This window comes from Gopherus evgoodei, chromosome 1 (genome assembly GCF_007399415.2).
Source record: "Gopherus evgoodei ecotype Sinaloan lineage chromosome 1, rGopEvg1_v1.p, whole genome shotgun sequence".
Lineage (NCBI taxonomy): Eukaryota > Metazoa > Chordata > Testudines > Testudinidae > Gopherus > Gopherus evgoodei.
Genome location: NC_044322.1, coordinates 168,784,632 through 168,803,271, shown reverse-complemented (window position 1 = coordinate 168,803,271; position 18,640 = coordinate 168,784,632). Strand labels below are relative to the sequence as shown.

Here is an 18,640-nt window from a genome sequence, read left to right as displayed (position 1 = left end):
ATAGAACCCCTCAGGGGAAAATATGTACCTCTTCTTCACCTTGCTATACGTCAAAATCTTAGTAGTCAGCCTAATTAATCACAAAAGAAACAAGAGTAGCTAAGAGCCAGTGGGTCCAATGGGGTTTACATTGCTGGAATTTTGGTTTGGTTTTCTATTAACCTCCCACCTCCAAACATACACAAGTAAAAAAATATCCAATATCAACATTTTAAAGGCTTCCTAAAAAGATCAGAGTCTAAAATATTGACCCACTAAACAGAATTATCTACCAAAGCAGCTTTGGTAAAAGTTCCATCCCACACTCTCTGCATGACATGCAGCAAATTGCTACAGTGAAGTATAGCATCTAAAGCCACATAAACATAATGGTCCAGTCAGATCCTGAGCCCAATAACGTTAGACTCCAGTGTTAGGTGGATTTTCTTTTAGCTCAGTACAGAAATATAAGGGTACACACTATAAATAAAGCATGTGATAGAAACCACTGAGTTGATTTATATAGCCAGCCAAGCTGGCAGTAATCAGCTAGGATACAAATAAATAGGTCAATGGGTATTTCACACCTGATTGCTTTGGACAAGAAGTCAGAGCTGAAACCAAAAATCTGAGACACAGCTACAATCCCAGATATAATAATAAAATGTACCTCTATTTAACTTACATTTCAGATAGTAAAACCCAAATAATGCACAGGGGCTAGAAGAATAAGAGCTTTGGAAAACCCTTTTATACTTCCTTCCACTGATGTCTAAAGAGATGGAAAATGATGGAGGAGCTCTAAATGCTTGCCTCCAAACCTCAACCTTTGAAGTAAGTCCCAAATCCTATCCCTACTTTACTCTAAAATCTTCGCAATTAGAATGTGTGTATTGTTCAGTTTTAAACATTTTTAATACCATGCTTTAGATGCATATGGCAATTGCAAGCACTTTAACAAGGTAAAATTGTGTTACTGAAACTTCTGTAAGCACCTCTGAACCATCTGCTGAAATGCTATTTTGTTACTTCCTCCAATTCAAATTGAGATATTCCTACTCTTCCTTCAGCAACAGTGAAATAAAGGGAAAACGATACCTACCTCCCCAATTTTCCTGCTATGGGGAAAAAATTCCGGCAAAAAGGTTCTAGCCTTCCCTATGACCTATAAGCCCTGCACTGGAAGGGTAGTAACTTATTCAAACTGGAATCAAGATGCTCTTACCTCAAGAAAGAAAATTAAGAGATTTTATATGTGTAAGGGTGACATCTTGTGGCCAAATATAAAAACCCCAGGTATGGAATTTATGATTACCCATACCTCATCCTTACAACTGCTTTTTAAACGCAATCATTCAGCTACTGTTAATGCCTGTTTGTGTTCTATCTGCTAGCTAACAATTTCAAACATGGTCAATTTTTAGGAGCCTTCTTTCACGTTTGCCTTCTTCAGAGCAGGAAAAGAGAAAAAAGAAAATTAAAAAACCACTCAATTTTATGTTGTTCTAACCACATTTTTAAAGGAACTTCTGAAAAAATAGATCAAACAAACACATTTAAGAGTGTCTTTTTTTGGGGGGTAGTCACATATTTAAAAAGCCAAACAAAAACTCGCACGTTTCTCTGACCAAATATTTACCAAATCACTACCTAGCCAGGGAGTTTGTGGTTGTAATTAGTGTAACCACAGGTCACGTCATAAATTCCCAAGCTCCTGTTGATAATCTAACCACAATGTTTAGGGCCAGATTCTTATCTCACGCAGGTGTAAATCAGGACTAACTCCACTGTGATCAATGGAGTTACACTGCTGTATGTTGGAACCAAAGTGGATCCATTTTATGTTAATTTCCTCAATGGAGATTGTTACCTTGGTTACTGCCGCTATACATCAGTGCACCGTCACTCAAGTCAGACAGATTTTCCACGCGACGTGGGGGTGGCTGCATTAACTTCTGCCCCCCCTCTATCTCTGGATAAGTACGCACTGTAAGGCATAGTGAAGGCTGAACAAGGGCATCTTTCAGCATGGTTGAGTCCAGGTCTTCAGCTCCTCTTTTGTTAATCTCAACAATTTCGTCACCAGCTTTAAGGCCTGCAGAACAGAAGTAACAGGTAAGTATCACACAGTAAGTTTCTCTTGCCCATGTCCCCCAAAGACCTCAGTCTGTGTATTTATGAAGTGCTAGTAACTGTGATATCTAGACATAACATAAACATTTATGATTCCAAACATGCAGAAATTTGATGTATGTGAAGGGATCACTGATGGATGCTGATTTTTGTGAAGAGATCTATCTTAGGGTTTTCTACGACGTCCCATCACCATAGTATCATTGTATTGCTGTCACCATGTGGTACATTTACCATGTATTCACTGAATTTCACCGTATACCCTTTGTGAGTGAAGAAATAAACTTTTCTTTACGTCATTTTCTAGGAGAAAAACCGTGCACAGCATTTACAGAACACACTGTTTATAAATAGACTCAGACTTCTAAAGCTTTCCAGATTATTGGTGAAGAAAGTATTAGTGTGAGATGAATTCGGACAGGAATCTACTTTCTTGCTTCACATTGACCTGGGGGTTAGAATGAGAGAAAATGGATCATAGAAATAAGACACTAATTAATTCCTCAAGACCAGCATGTCCAACATTCTGCCATCAACACTAAAAACATTTTTAACCTTAAAAGTAAATTGTGCCAAGAAAGTAAAACTTCCAAGTTTCAAAACATCACAATTCTCATCATTAACTGGAGTCATTTAGCAGAGAGTATCTGTTAGAAAATGTTTAGGGCAAAATTGTGGCTTTACATTAGTGGCTGCATCGCAGGGGTGGGTAGAAGGAGAAGCCATGTAACGGTGGCCCTTCTCTGCTGATCAGTGCACAGGAAGCGACGGGAGAGAGGCCCAACCATGACCCCAACCTTTCATGGAGACTAGCACCATAATTCATTTTAGCTCAGGGGAGCTCATCTTTTTGAATACCCGGACTCCCCTCCCCCAAACCCATTCCCTGCATTTAGCTGGGATGGCACCTCCCATTAAGGAATATAGGAAGAGCAAGGTGGCCATGACCCCTTGCACTGAGACCTCCTTTTCTAGATTTCTAGCACTCTGGTATTGCGTAGGAGGACTCCGCCTGGACTCTGCAAGACGGCTTCTTGTGCTCCTGCCCTTTCTTGCCCACCAAAGGTGAGCCACTGTCTAGCCCAGGAGTCAGCAACCTTTCAGAAGTGGTGTGCCGAGTCTTCATTTATTCACTTTAATTTAAGGTTTCACATACCAATAGTTCATTTTAACATTTTTAGAAGTTCTCTTTCTATAAGTCTATAATATATAACTAAACTATTGTTGTATGTAAAGTAAATAAGGTTTTTAAAATGTTTAAGAAGCTTCACTTAAAATTAAATTAAAATGCAGAGCTCCCCGGACTGGTGGCCAGGACCCAGGCAGTGTGAGTGTTACTGAAAATCAGCTCACGTGCCGCCTTTGGCACCTGTGCCATAGGTTGCCTACCCCGGTCCAGCCCTCAGTATTTACAAACTAGTGAGTATAATACAGAAAAGGGAGAGGAGGAGGATTACTAGCCAAAAACCTTATGGTGAGAACTAGGGAAGTACTAGGTAGGTGTGATAAGGCTCATAGCCAAATGGAAAAAAAACAGGGATTTGGGGCATTTCCCCAGTTCTGCCTTTTCTATCATCTCTGTTTCCATTTTTGCAGTAGCAAAAGCCATTTTATGATAAACTGCTTTTTCCAATAGACAGATGCTGGGATTTACTGGCTGGTTTGAGCATTGTGTTGTCTCTTCCCATCAACTATTCATAGCTCTCCTATCTGGCAGAACTGGAGTACCTTATGTTCTCATGGTGCAATCCCTGATGTAAAAGTCATCTGAACACGTGTGACTGAATCACTGACACTCGCTTTATAAAGCAGGATTAGCTATATCGTTTACTTTTCTTCACACTGACGAGTGCTTTATTGAAAGAGGCAAGCCATTATGATGGCTAAGGAAAAGAGGCAATGTACCTAACTGAAATTAGAATTGGATTTAGGACTTTAATTTTGCCTCCTCCCTAGTCCTGAAAACATATTATATCCTGTCACATACATCCTCTAATGCTAAATGTATTGTTTAGAAATGTATTCATCCAATTTTGGGCACTATCTGGAGAGAAAACAGCTGGCTCCAACTCAGCCCAGGAAAGACAAAGGTGGTGATGATAGATAAACGGAAGCATTTTGAAGATCCAGCAGAGAATGTGACCTCACTCTCAACAGGCAGTTTGTACATCCTGGCAGCCAGCTGCATGCTGGACTAACTTTTGTTATCAGGGGGGCCTCCAGGGTCAATCCAGGCTGAAGCAAGTCTCAATGATCTGTTCTGGAGGCACTGAGTGCATTGATTAATGTAGCTAGGCTAGGTCATTGCAACATGCTGTACCTTGGGCTGGCCCTGGAGGTCACCTGAAAAAGAAAGCTAGTTCAACACACCACTATTTGTTTGGCAGAGCAGACCGACTTGAGCACATCACAATAAATAATGTTCTGAACTGGCTGCCTAGCCAGCATTGGGCTGATTTCAAGATCCTGGTTCTTATCTTCATATCCCTAGCCAGGCTCCATCCTGTTCATCTGCAAAATCACCTCTTGCTCCACACTCCAGTGTGTCAGCTGCACTTGAAAGGGGTGCTCAGGCTGATGGACAGCGGAAATTGCAGGGTCAGAGGACAAGCTGTTCTTGGTGGAAGCTGTTTAAGCACAGAATTCTCTCTATAGGAGATCATTCAGGCCCTGAGTCTTGCCATCATGAGGGCAGGATGCAAGACTCAGCTCTTTCAGCAAGACTTCCCCTAAGAATTGCATTGTGAATCCAGCTGCATCCTCCAGGAAATAAGCTGCCCAGATTTGATTCTGCTTAAATAAGTGGCTTCCCATTTGGTGAAATGGGGAGGGATGTCAGAGGAGGCTGTGGGAGCTTTGTTCTTCTTTAGGGGGAAAAAAAGATACCTCTCAGGGTTCGTCGACACTGCAGCTGCGAGTTTGCTTCCCAATTTACGTATGCAGCGCACTAAAAATAGCAGAGTAGCCAGGGGTAGTACAGGCAGCGGTTTGGACTAGCTTCCCACATACGTACCCAAAGGGTCCAGGAGGTTTTGTATTTGGGCGGCTAGCCCAAGCTGCCGCCTGTGCTGTTTTTAGCATGCTAGCTCAAGCAAAGCTAAAGTGTGTTTGTCTACCTGAGCTGGGAAGCAACCTCCAGCCAAAATTTGGATGTGCCCTAAACATATATAATTGTGCCCAGATATACCTGTGGTGTTGGTAACCATATAGTTATAAAACAAAACAACAACAATAATAAGCTGGTCCAAAAATTGCAAGATTCAAAATTTGATTAAAAAGGGGAAAAAAATGTCAAAAAAATTCCTATCATTTGACCAGGCCTAATAATAATATTCACTTATCATCTGTACAAACTGAGAAATATAGTCACTATTTCTCTCTCAGTTATAGGTATCTTACAGTTTTACTTACAATAATAGTAGGTAAAAATAAAATGTTCACATAGAAGTGTGATTTTTTTTAAGTTGACCCTGTTCTTTTGAAAAGACCAATTTCCCATTGACAACTTAGTTTAGCATTCCAAAGCCAGAATACCCAGTTTTCTTTGTTTGCTTGTTTGTTGTCTAGAATCTTGCTCAAATATCTTGTAAAATTCAGGAAACTGCACTTGATATTTCCAAACTTGCTGAAGGAGGACTGCCCAGACCTCCCTTCCCTACCCTTTTATATTTGCCTTGACTCACCACAGAACCCCAGAGCCTTTTGTGTGCCTACCTATGCGCCTGCGTTGTGTAAGGAGAAATGTTAAAGGGATTTTCCAGGAAACTTCATACACCCTGGCCAGAAAGATGGTGGCCATTCATATGGGAAGAGAGGGGGGAGTGGAAAGTGACAGGAAAAAAGAGTGGAGGATCTTCATGGTTCTGAAACAGAAGTAGAGTCGTCCAAAAACACTACTGAAATCCTCTTAGCTGATTACACCCTTCGGGTCAGTTCTCTGGCCTAGTCAGCTCTGTTACATCCCAGGTTCAGAGCAGCCATGACTGAAATCAAAACTAGGGACAGTGATCTCAGCCACTGGAGTGAAGATGTGCCATTTATTTTATTCCTTCATCTCTTAGTATCAGTTCTAGAGTGGCTTTATGGACCACTTACTTGTCTTTCTCGCTGCAGTACCTGGTGATCCTGCTATGTAAGAGAAGGGGTGGGCAGAAAAGCAGTTCAGAATGAAGGGTGACCACACATATACTGTAGTCAATGCCAAATCATTCCATCGGTTGGATGGGGAGGTAGACATATGCTAAGGCAGCATTTCTCAACCCATGGGTTGCATGTGGCCCAATTAGCACACAGCTTAGCTGTGTGCTAAAGGCTATGTGCTCTGGGCTCTCAGCTGCCCTGCTGCATGGCGGGCTCTGGGCTCCCAGCTGCACAGTGGGCTCTGGGCAGCTGGCTGCCATCCGGCCACACACAATGGGTTTGGGTCCTGGCTGCCCCCCAACCCCACATGGTAGGAGTTCCCGCACAGCAGGGTCTGGAGGCAGGATCCCTGCCCCCTGTCCAGCTCTCTGCTTCTGGTCCCACTCTGTGGAGGGGTCTCTGGGCAGAGGGCACTGAACATAGGGGTTTGGGGGTGGGGGGTCACTGTGGTTCTCAACCTGTGGCCTAAGTATCACTTTGTGGGCCACATATGTGGCCCACCATGATAAATAGGTTGAGAACCACTATGATAAGGTATGTGGGACCCTTCCAAACACTTCTTTGGGACAGGCACAGACTTTTTGTTCTGTGTTTGTACAGCACTTAACACAATGGAGTCCTTCTGGTCTATGACTGGCACTCCAAACTGCTGCTGCCATACCAATAATAAAATAACAACAACGAGACTATTTGAACTTGGATAGAAGTCTTCCAGTATCTTTTACCTTTCTTGAAAGCCAGACCCGCCTCTTTTACACGGTTCACATAAAGCCGACGAAACCCTTCTTCTTCCACAGAAGAGAGAGAAAAGCCTACAGAAATACCAAGCGACACAATTAAAACATCTTCAGAATTAGTTCTATAAAAACCCCAAGAGATATCTCAAGCACAATATCTGAGGGCACTCTTTTCCACAATAAGCATAAGCCTTGATAAAGCAGTATCCGATCCTGCTGTGAGCATCCTTTACTCATGCAAGTAGTTCCATAGCAATAGTCAAGAAGTCTACTTGTGAGTAAGGATTATCCATGGGAGTAATGGGCTTTTCAGAATTGGGGCCCAATTTTTCAGGGAGTGAGGGATAGTACTAAAGCTTAAAAAAAAACCAAAAAGGAAAATTACTAAATAAAAAAAAGTTAGTTAAAAAGCTGAATTGAATTTTTGCGTTTACATAAATCATTCAAGTTTTATTTGGGGAGACCACAGCTGTAAATTGTTGGAATGCACTTAAAACTGTCTTGCCACAAAAGGTCATTTCAAGAAGTTGGATGTTTGCGGACAAAATGTATACAATGTCATGGTTTGTGTCCAAACCAACAAAGGCCAGGAAATTCAGAGTTATGCCTGACACTCACACAAGGCATAATAGTGCCTGCTCAAGCAGAATGTCAGCTTTTACTTTTTGAATTTCCTGGGCTGGGCTGGGCTGGTTTGTAAAATGCTGCCTTTTTTTCCTTTTCTCAGCTGCTGCTGGCATGACTTGTTATTCACCAAGTCTCAGTGCACATTTCTTATGGCTAAGTTATAAACCTGCAAACCAAAGATTTAGAATGGAAATAGTGACACAGAGTGCAAATGGTACAACTATGTTTGATATCGGTGATTTTCTTTATCCATTACTTGGATTTAATATAATGTCAGCTCTAATGTGTGTATAAAATAAAATGTATTTTATTAAATTTGTTTTACTTATTTATTATGGAGACTACCTAAAAAAGGACATTTGCTTTTCTGAAACTTCATGCACCCTAGATGTGTATTATTCTTTTTTTCAAAGAAAACTTTTATGAATCTCTAGGGAGAGATGCTTGTTTGACACGCAATCAGCCATCAGTCAAGAGGAAGCAGATGTACTGGGAGTCTATTCTGACTCTAGGACTCCCTTCAACTTGATGTTTATGGATGGCAAGTTATTCTTTCATTCATCATTAAAAAAACAGGGGCCAGCCCACAGGCTCTGTGACATATGGCCATTTATCACTTAACAGCCAATTTGGAGACCAGAAGCTGGGCTCCTCAACTTGGAATATAAATGGAATCTGTCAAGCTGACTTCATGCACCAAGGTTAGTGGGGAGAGAAATTCTGAATAAACTGAAGAATGGCCAGGAAAAGAGAAATGGTAACTATGGGCTTGTCCTCACTGCAGAGTTAATCCAAGTCCCATCCAGTCACAAAACCCCTAACTCAAGTGTAGCAGTGCATTTAACTTGACTGAACTGACTCACCGAGGCTACAGCACAAATTAGCAGAACACACCAGCTGCTAGTCCAATCATTCTCTGCAGCTCAAGTGTTATTTTGCAATGTGTGCTCAAGCTAGACCAACTCCAGAGGCATTAATTCAAGTTTAGATCAGCTAACACTGCCTATAACATGGCGCTTGAAAGATGTAATGGGACCAAGACATTGAAACGAGATACTTGTGAGCTGTTTATGAGCTATAGTGCCTCCTTCCAGAGAGAACCCGGTGAAAGTGGACAAGTTCAGCTGGAAACTCTCAGAGTTTACTGTAGGCCATCTCTACACTACAAAATTATGTCAACCTAACTTATGTCGCATACAGCCACCGCAGTTATTAAATTGCTTGTGTGTGTGCATGCTTGGCTCCTTGTGTCGGTGGTGCACATCCTTACCAGAAGCACTTGTATCAACTGTATTGTCAGTGTGGAATGGCTTCTGAAAGCCAGTAATAATCAAAGTAAGCAACACAGTGTCTACACTGACACTGTGTCAACTTAATTACATTGACTGTAACTCTACGCTGCTCAGGGAGGTAGTGTTACTAAATCGGCATAGAGAGGCGTTGGTGGGAGATAAATTTAAGTAAAGACACTTCCACAGCTAGGTTGATGCAAAGCAGCTTACATTGACCTGTATAGTATAGACCAGGCCTTAGGAGAGTTTCTCTCAACCACTTTGCTTGGGGAGCTGGGTTTGTCTGCCTCGAGTCGCTTTACCTTAGCGAAGTCGTTTAACCTCTCTGCCTTTGATTCTCTAGCTGTTCCATGAAGATAGTAACACTTCCCTACCTTACAAAGGCACTGTCAGGATTTATTAACAGTTTGTAAGAAGATTAAAAGTGTGCAAGAATTATTATTGTGATTATAGCTGGAATTCTCGCAATAGCAACAGTTAATGTTGCCTACAATTTCAGTAATGACACCCCTTCTTTAAATAACAGTTTCTCAAGCAGACTGCACAAGGCACATAGAATTTTGGTACATAGTGTTAAAATCTTAAAAATGTGCGGTAAGTTCGCTTGGATTGAATGAAGCACAGTAGTGAAAGCACATGACAATTAGGAAGCAGTCTTTTACAGAGCAACTGAAGGTGGTAGGAGCATTGCCTCGTTCAATACAATAGTTTAAGATCCTGCATAGGTGCATTCTATTGCTATCCAATTAAGGCTCCAATTCAGCAAAGTAACCCTATTCATGGAAGCACTTATACAGGAGCTTAAATGCTTTCCTGATATGTGGCTACAGTGTTGCCACACTATGGATTTATTATGGTTTTTTAAAAACTAGGAAATTGAAAAAAATCTCTCTGTTCTAAGAAAGCAAAGTTTAGGGTCCCAATGCTATAAAGGCTTACACACATGCTTAGGTTTTTTTTTTCATATTGCGAGAGGTCAGTAGGACTACCCACTGCATGTAAACTTAAGCATATGATCTTGGTAGGACTGCAAAAGTCAGCACTGTGTTAAAATTGCAAAGGTTATGTTAATCAATATAAAGGCAATGTCAAGCATTAAAAATTCAAATGCATTTGCAGCCTTAACTTCTGCCTCTTGTATTCATGCATTTCAATATAGGCTTAATATTACAACATCACTTAATATTATTTTCACAGGACCCATGCCTTATTCAGAGCCCGATCCTGCTCTCATTAAAGTCAAAAGGAGTTTTGCTATTTCTTTCAATGAGTGCAGTAAGCATTATGACGGGTATTAATTATCTGCAGTATCAGGTCCACCCATAAGACACATTTCCTGCCTCAAACAGCTCAACTGATCAATTTAGTTTACAATAGTTTGTTTTCATTGTTTTCTCCTTTTTTATGTTCCTGCTGCTAAACAAACACAAAAGGGAATAAAGACAAGCCCTTAACTATTAAAGTCTTCCCAGGCACAACATAATTATTGAACCTGGGGTCATAATTGTGCTAGTTAATATGTATGTCTTAAATCTTTAGTTTTCAAATAGCAGCCAGTATCGTGGCTTTGCACCAGAGCTCAACATTCAAAATGGCCTACAGCTGTATAATAATCAGTTTTGGGATTCAAAATTATTCTATTCATTAAAACAGAATATTTGGATAAACATTAAAAGATGCGGATCGGCTGCCCAGGGGTAGACTGCAAAAGAAATGGAAAAATACTGTAATTGCCTGACCAAAGGGCAATCTTGCCAATCTAAAGGCTTGTAATTTTGAATACTAAAAAGTTGAAAAAAACAGATACAACAAGAGAGATTTTGCTAAAATATATACAGAGTATTTTCCCCCTCTTTATAAATTTGCTAATATTATGGGGCATATTCCAGCTTCAGAGATGCACTGGGCTTCTATAGACTTCACTAGATGCCAAACTCATGTATCCAAAGCCCACCTATGCTGGACAAGATTGTGACCTGTCCCGGGTGCTTGGGCAGGGAAGTAAAGAGGCACAAGGGGCTTCTTTACTTCCTCAGATGATTACGCTTGCTGTGGGTAGCAGCATATAGGGGAGAGCATCCTCTGAAGGGCAACTATATAACCCCCACATACGGGCAAGGAAGAGACTGGAGGAAGCCAGAAATGGGGGGGACAAGGGTCCATTCCTCTTGGTCCCAATGCACTGGGGGACATATGATACATCATGCATAGAGATGGTGCTGGATACTTTCCACTTGGAGCAGCAGGGTAACCAGGAGGTAGGCTGTGACTCTGGGCTTTACATTAATGTTAATGCACACTAGGGAACTTTTAGTGCACACCAACAAGGTTCGCATGGGCCAGATAGTTTGCAACACATTGGTGTGCATTGGAATGTGCACCCCACCGGAGTGTACTACCACCCTCAATAGGCAAGCCCAGAGTCACAATCTGCTTCCCCATCTGCTCCTGCAGCAGTGCAACAACACACTGTCACTTGAGACTTACTGCAAAGCCACAATTTATCCTATAATACAAACATTAACTTAACACATGGCTATTGGGAGAGGGGAGTTCTGCTCTACAAGGTTCTGGTTTTCACCATTCCAGATGACAAAAGCACTCCGTGGCTCCATATCTCTGTGCCACATTCTTAATCACAAGGATTTTGCACAGTATGTTCTGAGAAGCTACACAAACAAAAACACATTTGCCTTTTCTCAAATTATAACTTTCATGAGTGATCTGCACATGCTACAGTTCATGTGCCAGTGTGGATGCTGCATTCAGTTTATTTAAAAAAAAAAATCCATCCAGCTTCAAACCAGCTTTTCACGGCTTCTCTTTCTCTGGATGACACAGGAGTCAGAGGTGCTTTTTTTATTTTGCTCAACAGTCCCTTAAGATATTTTAATGAATTGTAAATAAGAGTGTGTTTGCACCAGGATCTGATAGGAAAAACAAAAACAAATCAGGAAGAAAACTTACCATAAAAATCAGAGGCTGTATCACACTTCTCAATCTGAATGTGCTGTGTAATTTTTTGACAGATTTCAATTTCTTTGTATAACTGGACAGACAAAATATTTAAAAAAATCCATTATCACAAAAGGTTATACTGCTTGTCACCAATCTGAGCATATCTTTCTTTCTAATTAAAGGGACAGAAGGGGAACCAGGGTCATTTATTTACTGCAGCCTTCCCTCCACCTGTAAAATGTATTGCTGGAGCCACTGTGCTTTATTTTTAGAAACACTGGATTGTGATTAAAAGAGAGGAATGTGATATTTCTAGCACTGCCTGCATGCAAGTGGTTATATGCCAATGTCCATCCACCAGTAAAGTTCTGAGTGCACAAGGAATCCAGGGTTTGGCCCTCAGGTATTTCTATTTAATAGTCAGAGGAAATTCAGGGTGTGTAAGAATACTGATTTAAAAATAGATTTAAATCATTATTTGTATTGAAACTATTTTTTATTTACATGCTGCCAGTTTTTTACTTCTTCCCCATTTTATGGCCTGAAATTGCTGGAGTGGATTTATTTTATTTTATTTATTTCCTAATTGCTAGTAGAATATCACATCTGACAGAGAGATTTCTCTACTACGAGAAATGCTCATCTAGGTCAGCAAGTCCAATCTTCTCCTATCACAGGCAACCCCATCATATCATCCCATTTATAAATTTATCAAGCTCTATCTTAAAACTAGTTAGGTATTATTATTAACAACATCCTTACTGGGGGAACATCATAAACTCAAAACACAAAAATGATTATATGTGCAAGGAACATCACCTTCTGGTGTATCAAATTTCCACCAGAAAAAACTGAAATGGCTTCAACCAGGCTATACTCCACCTGCTAAGGATTGCAACTTGAACTCAGTGGGACTTGTGCTTTTAAATCAGTCAGATGCTTTTCTGTCTTTCTTTCTTTCTGTCTGTCTATGTCACTTATATCCCCCACACCCCATTACCGCAGGGTCTGAGCACTTCATGGTCTTTAATGTATTTATCTAGACAACACCCCTGTGAGGCAGGGCAGTGCTATTATTCCAATTTTACAGATGGAGAACTGAAGCACAGAGAGGCTAAGGGCCAGATTTACAAAGGAATTTGGAGATCTCAAAATGCAGCTTGGTGCCCAATGGGATTTTCAAAAGCAAGTAGGCAGCTCACTGCCACTGAAATCAGCTTTTGACAATCCCACTAGGTGCCTAAAAACCTTTGTAAATCTAGCCCTATAAGGGTATGTCTACACTACCTGCAGGACCGGCGGGTAGTGATCGATCTATCGGGGATCGATTTATTGTGTGTAGTGTAGACACGATAAATCGATCCCCAATCGCTCTCCCGTCGACTGCTGAACTCCAGCAGTGCGAGAGGCAGAAGCAAAGTCAATGGGGGAGCTGCGGCTGCCGATCCAGCGCTGCGAGGATGTGAAGTAAGTAATTTTAATTCTAAGATACGTCGACTTCAGCTACGCTATTCTCGTAGCTGAAGCTGCATCTCTTAGATCAATTCCCTGCACCCAATATAGACCAGGCCTAAGTGACTTAGCCAAGGTAACTCAGGCTGTCTGTGACCGAGTCGGGAATTGCATCTGGGTCCTCCACAGCCTAGACCTAACCACTGGAACATCCTTTCTCTCTTTCAAGACATCCCACCCTCAGATGACACAGAATCATATGATAGAATCACATGCTGAACTTTAACTATAGCTATGTATCTGGTTAAATACTTGCAGGATCTGAGCCTTAATTTTCAATATTTTGATTTTTGCCTATGGCAGTTTTTTAAAAATTCACATAAGGGACTCTGCTAGGAGTGGTGTTTGTTTGTTTGTTCGTTTGTTTTAAAAAAGAAGCAGCAGCATTTACAATCTTGTTCATTATCATCTAAAGCTGCAATAGCAGAAAAATTCAAATTAGTTTTACAAAGTCTCAACATGATTTAAATCAAAGGTTTTTAAAAAGTTATTAAATCATTATGTAAATAACCTTCATTGAAATGATGCCACCCTAGAAACAAGTTTACTACAGATTCCTTAACTGGGATATTTTCACAACATACAGTGGTTTTAGTCCCCTTCCTCAATATGAATTGTGCCATCTAAACCAAGAGGAAGTTCTGAGCAGCATAAAAGACCAGAAACGAAGTGTGACTGGCATGTCTATGTGAGGGTAGGGAAGGCTGCACAGAAATACTCATGTGAACGCTACACTGTCTGCAGACTACAGAGTACTGCTCCATAGCAACTTTCTCAGCAAGGGGTTTCCAAAGACATGGAACCAGGCCCTCAGCTGATGTAAAATATCATAGCTCCATTAACTTCAACTCAGCTCCGATGAATTACACACACTGAGGATCTGGCCCATGGAGAGGAGGTGGGGCTTGCTATGGGCTCATGGGGCTCAGGGTGAAAAATTGCGAGGTAGACATTCAGACCCTCACAGGGTCCCACAACTCAGGCTCCAGCCCAAACCCAAACCTCTACACAGCAATTTTTAGCCCTGCAGTCCGAGCTCAGTGAACCTGAGTCAGCTGACTTAGGCCGGCCGTGGTTGAGTCGTAAGTCTTTTATCCCGCTGTAGCGTCCCCTCATGGACTAAATAGGAGCCCAGAGTTGTCATGCTTCAATGGATGAGCACAAGCAGAGGGGCATCTTAAAGATGAGATTTAATAATCCACACTTTTATACTGCAGTCAGTTCAAGAAGCCTCTTACAAAATTTTTTATACTCTTATAATACCATGAACAACAGCATGGCACCATTTCATTATTTGGCAAGCCAATCTCCAACTCTAGGTGGCAGTGTTTCCTATTCGTTCCAGTCACATTCTCTCTCAGCTCTCAGTGTTTTCAAAAAATCAAGGCTTGCTTTCTCCAGTAGTTTTTTAACTCTTCTCAAGCCTTTCATGTCCTTGCACAGATGTCATTTTCCTCTAAAGCTTTGATTCTTCCCCCCACCCCCGCCCCTTCCTGTAACTCCTGATGCCTTCTCCCTCGCTCCAACCCAAAGTGCTCAGGCCTTTACACCACAGTCCCTTGTTTCCCAATTAAAGCCATGCATTACTTTACAGAACAGTTAACACCTAAATCAGATGGAAAGGAAAGCAGTTTAGCATATCAGGTTTCAGCCAAAGAAACCTGACATGCTTATTTGCTCTAAAAAGCACTAAAAACAAATAAAAATAAAAAGCAACTACCCTGTAGCACAGCTAACACCAAAAAAACACCCTCAGAGTTACAAGTTTTAGCACATAACAAATGAAGCCTCCATTTTTGAATATAATTACTTCATTTACATTATAAAATTATGTTTTTGAAAATATAGATTTCAAATCTCTAATTTTGATTGAAAAATCACCTGGTTTATGAGCTGCCTCAGAAATTCTACTAAACATTTTCTAAAGAAATACATTTTAAGAGCTGTTGATTAGAAGGAAAGTAGAGTTAGGCAACATTAATATTACATAACCCTGTAAATAGCTATTTGAGAGACTACAAAACTGAAGGCATTAGTCAATTTTATTTTATTTTAAGTTAATTGCAAGAGGATCTCTTCAAGAAACACCTATATCAAAATAATCACAAAGATTTTGTAGTAAGCACACACATGTACAATATGACACATGCACTGCTGTCCTTCTGCTAATAGGTTAGGTCCTGGTCCCTCAGACACTTACGTGCATTGTGAACTTTAAGCATGTGAATAGTCCTACTGATTTCAAATTAAGATTTTAAAGTTAAGCACTATGAGTAAGTACTGCACGATCAGGGCTTTATTGTTCATAGAATCTTGGATGGCTAATCAGCCCCATGCTACCTTGGCGCTGGGGGAATTTCCCAGAAGGTGTTCTGATCCCTCTAAGCAGTGAAGGCCAGGATCTGGCTCCTTAACATTGATTTTCCTGACTTCTGAGTGCTTCATTCTCAGTTCTAACGTGCCATTAATGCTATTTCCCTTCATTTAATTTCTCTATTTTGTTTTAAGGGTGATAATGGTGGTGGAGTTAAGGGTGTTGTTCCATCCCAACACATCCTTAAGTAAGGTATCATTAACAGAGGAATCCTGAACTGACAGGCGTATGAGGGGGTTTTTCACTGATTTTTTTACTTCATCAGTTTTTGAGATAGACAAATTTCAAATATTTCATTTGAAACATAGGAGGAAAGCATTTGATACCATTTGAGTTACTCCAGAGCCTTTTTACCTCAATCTCCACCCCCGCCCAACAGAGGGGAAAAAAATCATCTTTGAGCAGTGTCTAAGTATGGAATGTTTTGACATAAAAGAGATTTCTTTGAGCAAACTGAATACTAGGAACGTTAGAAAAAAGGGGCATTACAGTGGAAGTTCAAATTCAGCATTAAATATATAGTGGTTGCCACCAGTGACGGTGATTTTATTACACACACAGTGAGTACAAATCCACTCCATCTACAAGAAGAAATACTTGTTGAGATTATTTTATAGACGGCAAAAAAGGTCATTTATAGGGTGTGGCTGTTTGCTATGGACTGGAAGGCACTATAGCTACAAGGTGACTTTTGATCTACAAAATCAAAAAGCCTAACTCCATGTACTACAAATATTAGATAATTGCATCTGGATTTAAAATTGCCTTGAATAATGCAAGTGAATAGCTAATAGTGCCCTGTAAACTAAAGTGTCATTTAACACTGTTCGGCAATTAGCATTACCAATTCATAGATGTCTTCTTCTGGCTTTGGTACATAAAATTGCATCTGGTTTTCTATCAGGAACTTAAGACGCACAAAGTGAGCGGAATGATCCAGCTGATATGTCTGCAACAAACAGAGGAGACACTTTAAGAGAGAAAAGACAATGACTACAGTTATATACAATAAAACAAAACCACATCTGTTGAAGGAGAAATAGACGATGACACCATGGGAAAAAAAAAAAGTTCTTTATATTTCATAAGAAGTGTGAAAATTTGTAACCTAAATAGAGTCTGAAAGTTTCTTTCTCCTCCCCTTCCAAATAAGAAAAGTTCACTTAACTGCTTATTGGTATTCATAGGTAATGCTATTACTCTAAATACCACCTTCAATTTTGCTTATTTGGCAATTCTATCCTCACCCACTCCGTATATATTATGAGATGTTGAGCACAGTATTAATGCAAAGGAATTAGACCATACTTCCTGTATGCAAGTACATTTAAAAAAAGGCAAGGAAGAAAATATTCTGGCTAACAAAGAGAAAGATACAACATGAAAGTAGTTTCTTTCTGAACCTTTTCACAGTTTAACATTGAAGGCATTCTGTGATAAGTCTGCAAGCAAGATTATGCATAAAATATCCAACCTCAGTGCTTTAGACTGTGACACAGCACATAGTATGCTAGCTTAAAAAGCATGAGGATACTCTAGGAATGCACACTGGATTACTTCCCAGTGGAAACACCCTATGTCACTTTAAAGACGTTATGGTTAGCCGCGAGGTATGGCATTTGACCTGGGAGATAGTAATGACTTTTCCTCTGCACAGTTAATAAGCTTAAATCAAACTGAGGTTAACTCAGTGTGTAATCAAAATGCATTAGGGCAATGACAAACACAAAGGATGTATTCAAAAGTTACTTTGCAAAGTTAATAAGCTGTTGACTAGCACCCGATGTGATTCACAAAGTACATCCCTCACTGTTATTTGTGGAGTCCTATTATTCACTGTTTGTATTCAGAAAATAGTCACAAATCCCAAAAGTTTCCCAGATATTAGTACAATTGATCTGAAAATTTGTACAGGAATTGAATAATCTGCTATTTGTTATTCTAGTGTCGTAAAAATTTCAGCTATCCAATCACAAAGCAGAAGCAACACCCTAGGACTTAGATGAAGAACCACACATCATACATAATGAATAATGCACAGCAAATAGCTACCGTGAACAATTTAAATATCAGTCTGTGGGTTTTCTTCATTTATGAACTCTGCAGTGGATATCTAGAACCAGGAAAGAGTCACACTCTGAAAAAGGACCCCACTTGAAACAAATATTATTCACAACAAATTAAATCAGATCTATTGTTGACTTTACATCTAAATCTGTCTAATTTAAACAGATGAAATTATCACTACATAAAACTGAGTATCAAATTGGACAATCATTGTAATTTAGACAATATATCAGAAATAAAATATACCACAATAAAAATTGCGAAGACATCCTCATTCTACCAAAACTTTTGTGAGATCAGCGTTTATCAGTTTGCCATTTTATTTGCAGCTTATTTATACTACCTCTCTCACACACACACAAAAGAGAAGAATGGTTGTTTTAATTGTACAGAATAATAAACCAGCCACACATCAGTTTCTGGTCAGATTAATCTACTCTCACCAGTTATCAGAGGAGTCAATGATGAGAAACCTGCCACATTAAACAGTGTCTGACCTCGAATCCAATCACAATACATTTATACACCTGCCTTGTATTCTGAGAGTGATCTGAAAATTTAGATTTACAATCAGGGGGCTCTCTGATAAATCTCAATGTGAGACTGGATATGGAACGTATAGATGCCCCATTGTGTAAAAGACATTTAAAACAAAACTGGACAAAGCAGCACAAAAGTATACTATCGGTAAAAAATCATGTACTGACAGAGAAATGGAATAGATGACCCAGTAGCCATCTCTGTCATTCTGCGATCTCTTGTGCCTTGTGTACATTCTGCAGCTCATTCAACATAAGAGATGTCTGCCTGACAGTTATTGA

The 18,640-nt window shown here is 40.1% G+C and overlaps 1 protein-coding gene across 1 annotated transcript in view; it reads right to left on the bottom strand.

Moving 5' to 3' along the window:
• Nucleotides 1-18,640, bottom strand: part of TIAM1 (T cell lymphoma invasion and metastasis 1) — a 290,505-nt gene that overhangs the window by 53,651 nt on the left and 218,214 nt on the right. The window contains exons 12-15 of the mRNA XM_030579292.1: nucleotides 16,597-16,701; nucleotides 11,876-11,957; nucleotides 6,978-7,064; nucleotides 1,850-2,074 (exon numbers count right to left, since the gene is read on the bottom strand). Of these exons, the coding sequence (XP_030435152.1) occupies nucleotides 1,850-2,074; nucleotides 6,978-7,064; nucleotides 11,876-11,957; nucleotides 16,597-16,701 (499 nt within the window). The remainder of the gene's footprint in view (nucleotides 1-1,849; nucleotides 2,075-6,977; nucleotides 7,065-11,875; nucleotides 11,958-16,596; nucleotides 16,702-18,640) is intronic.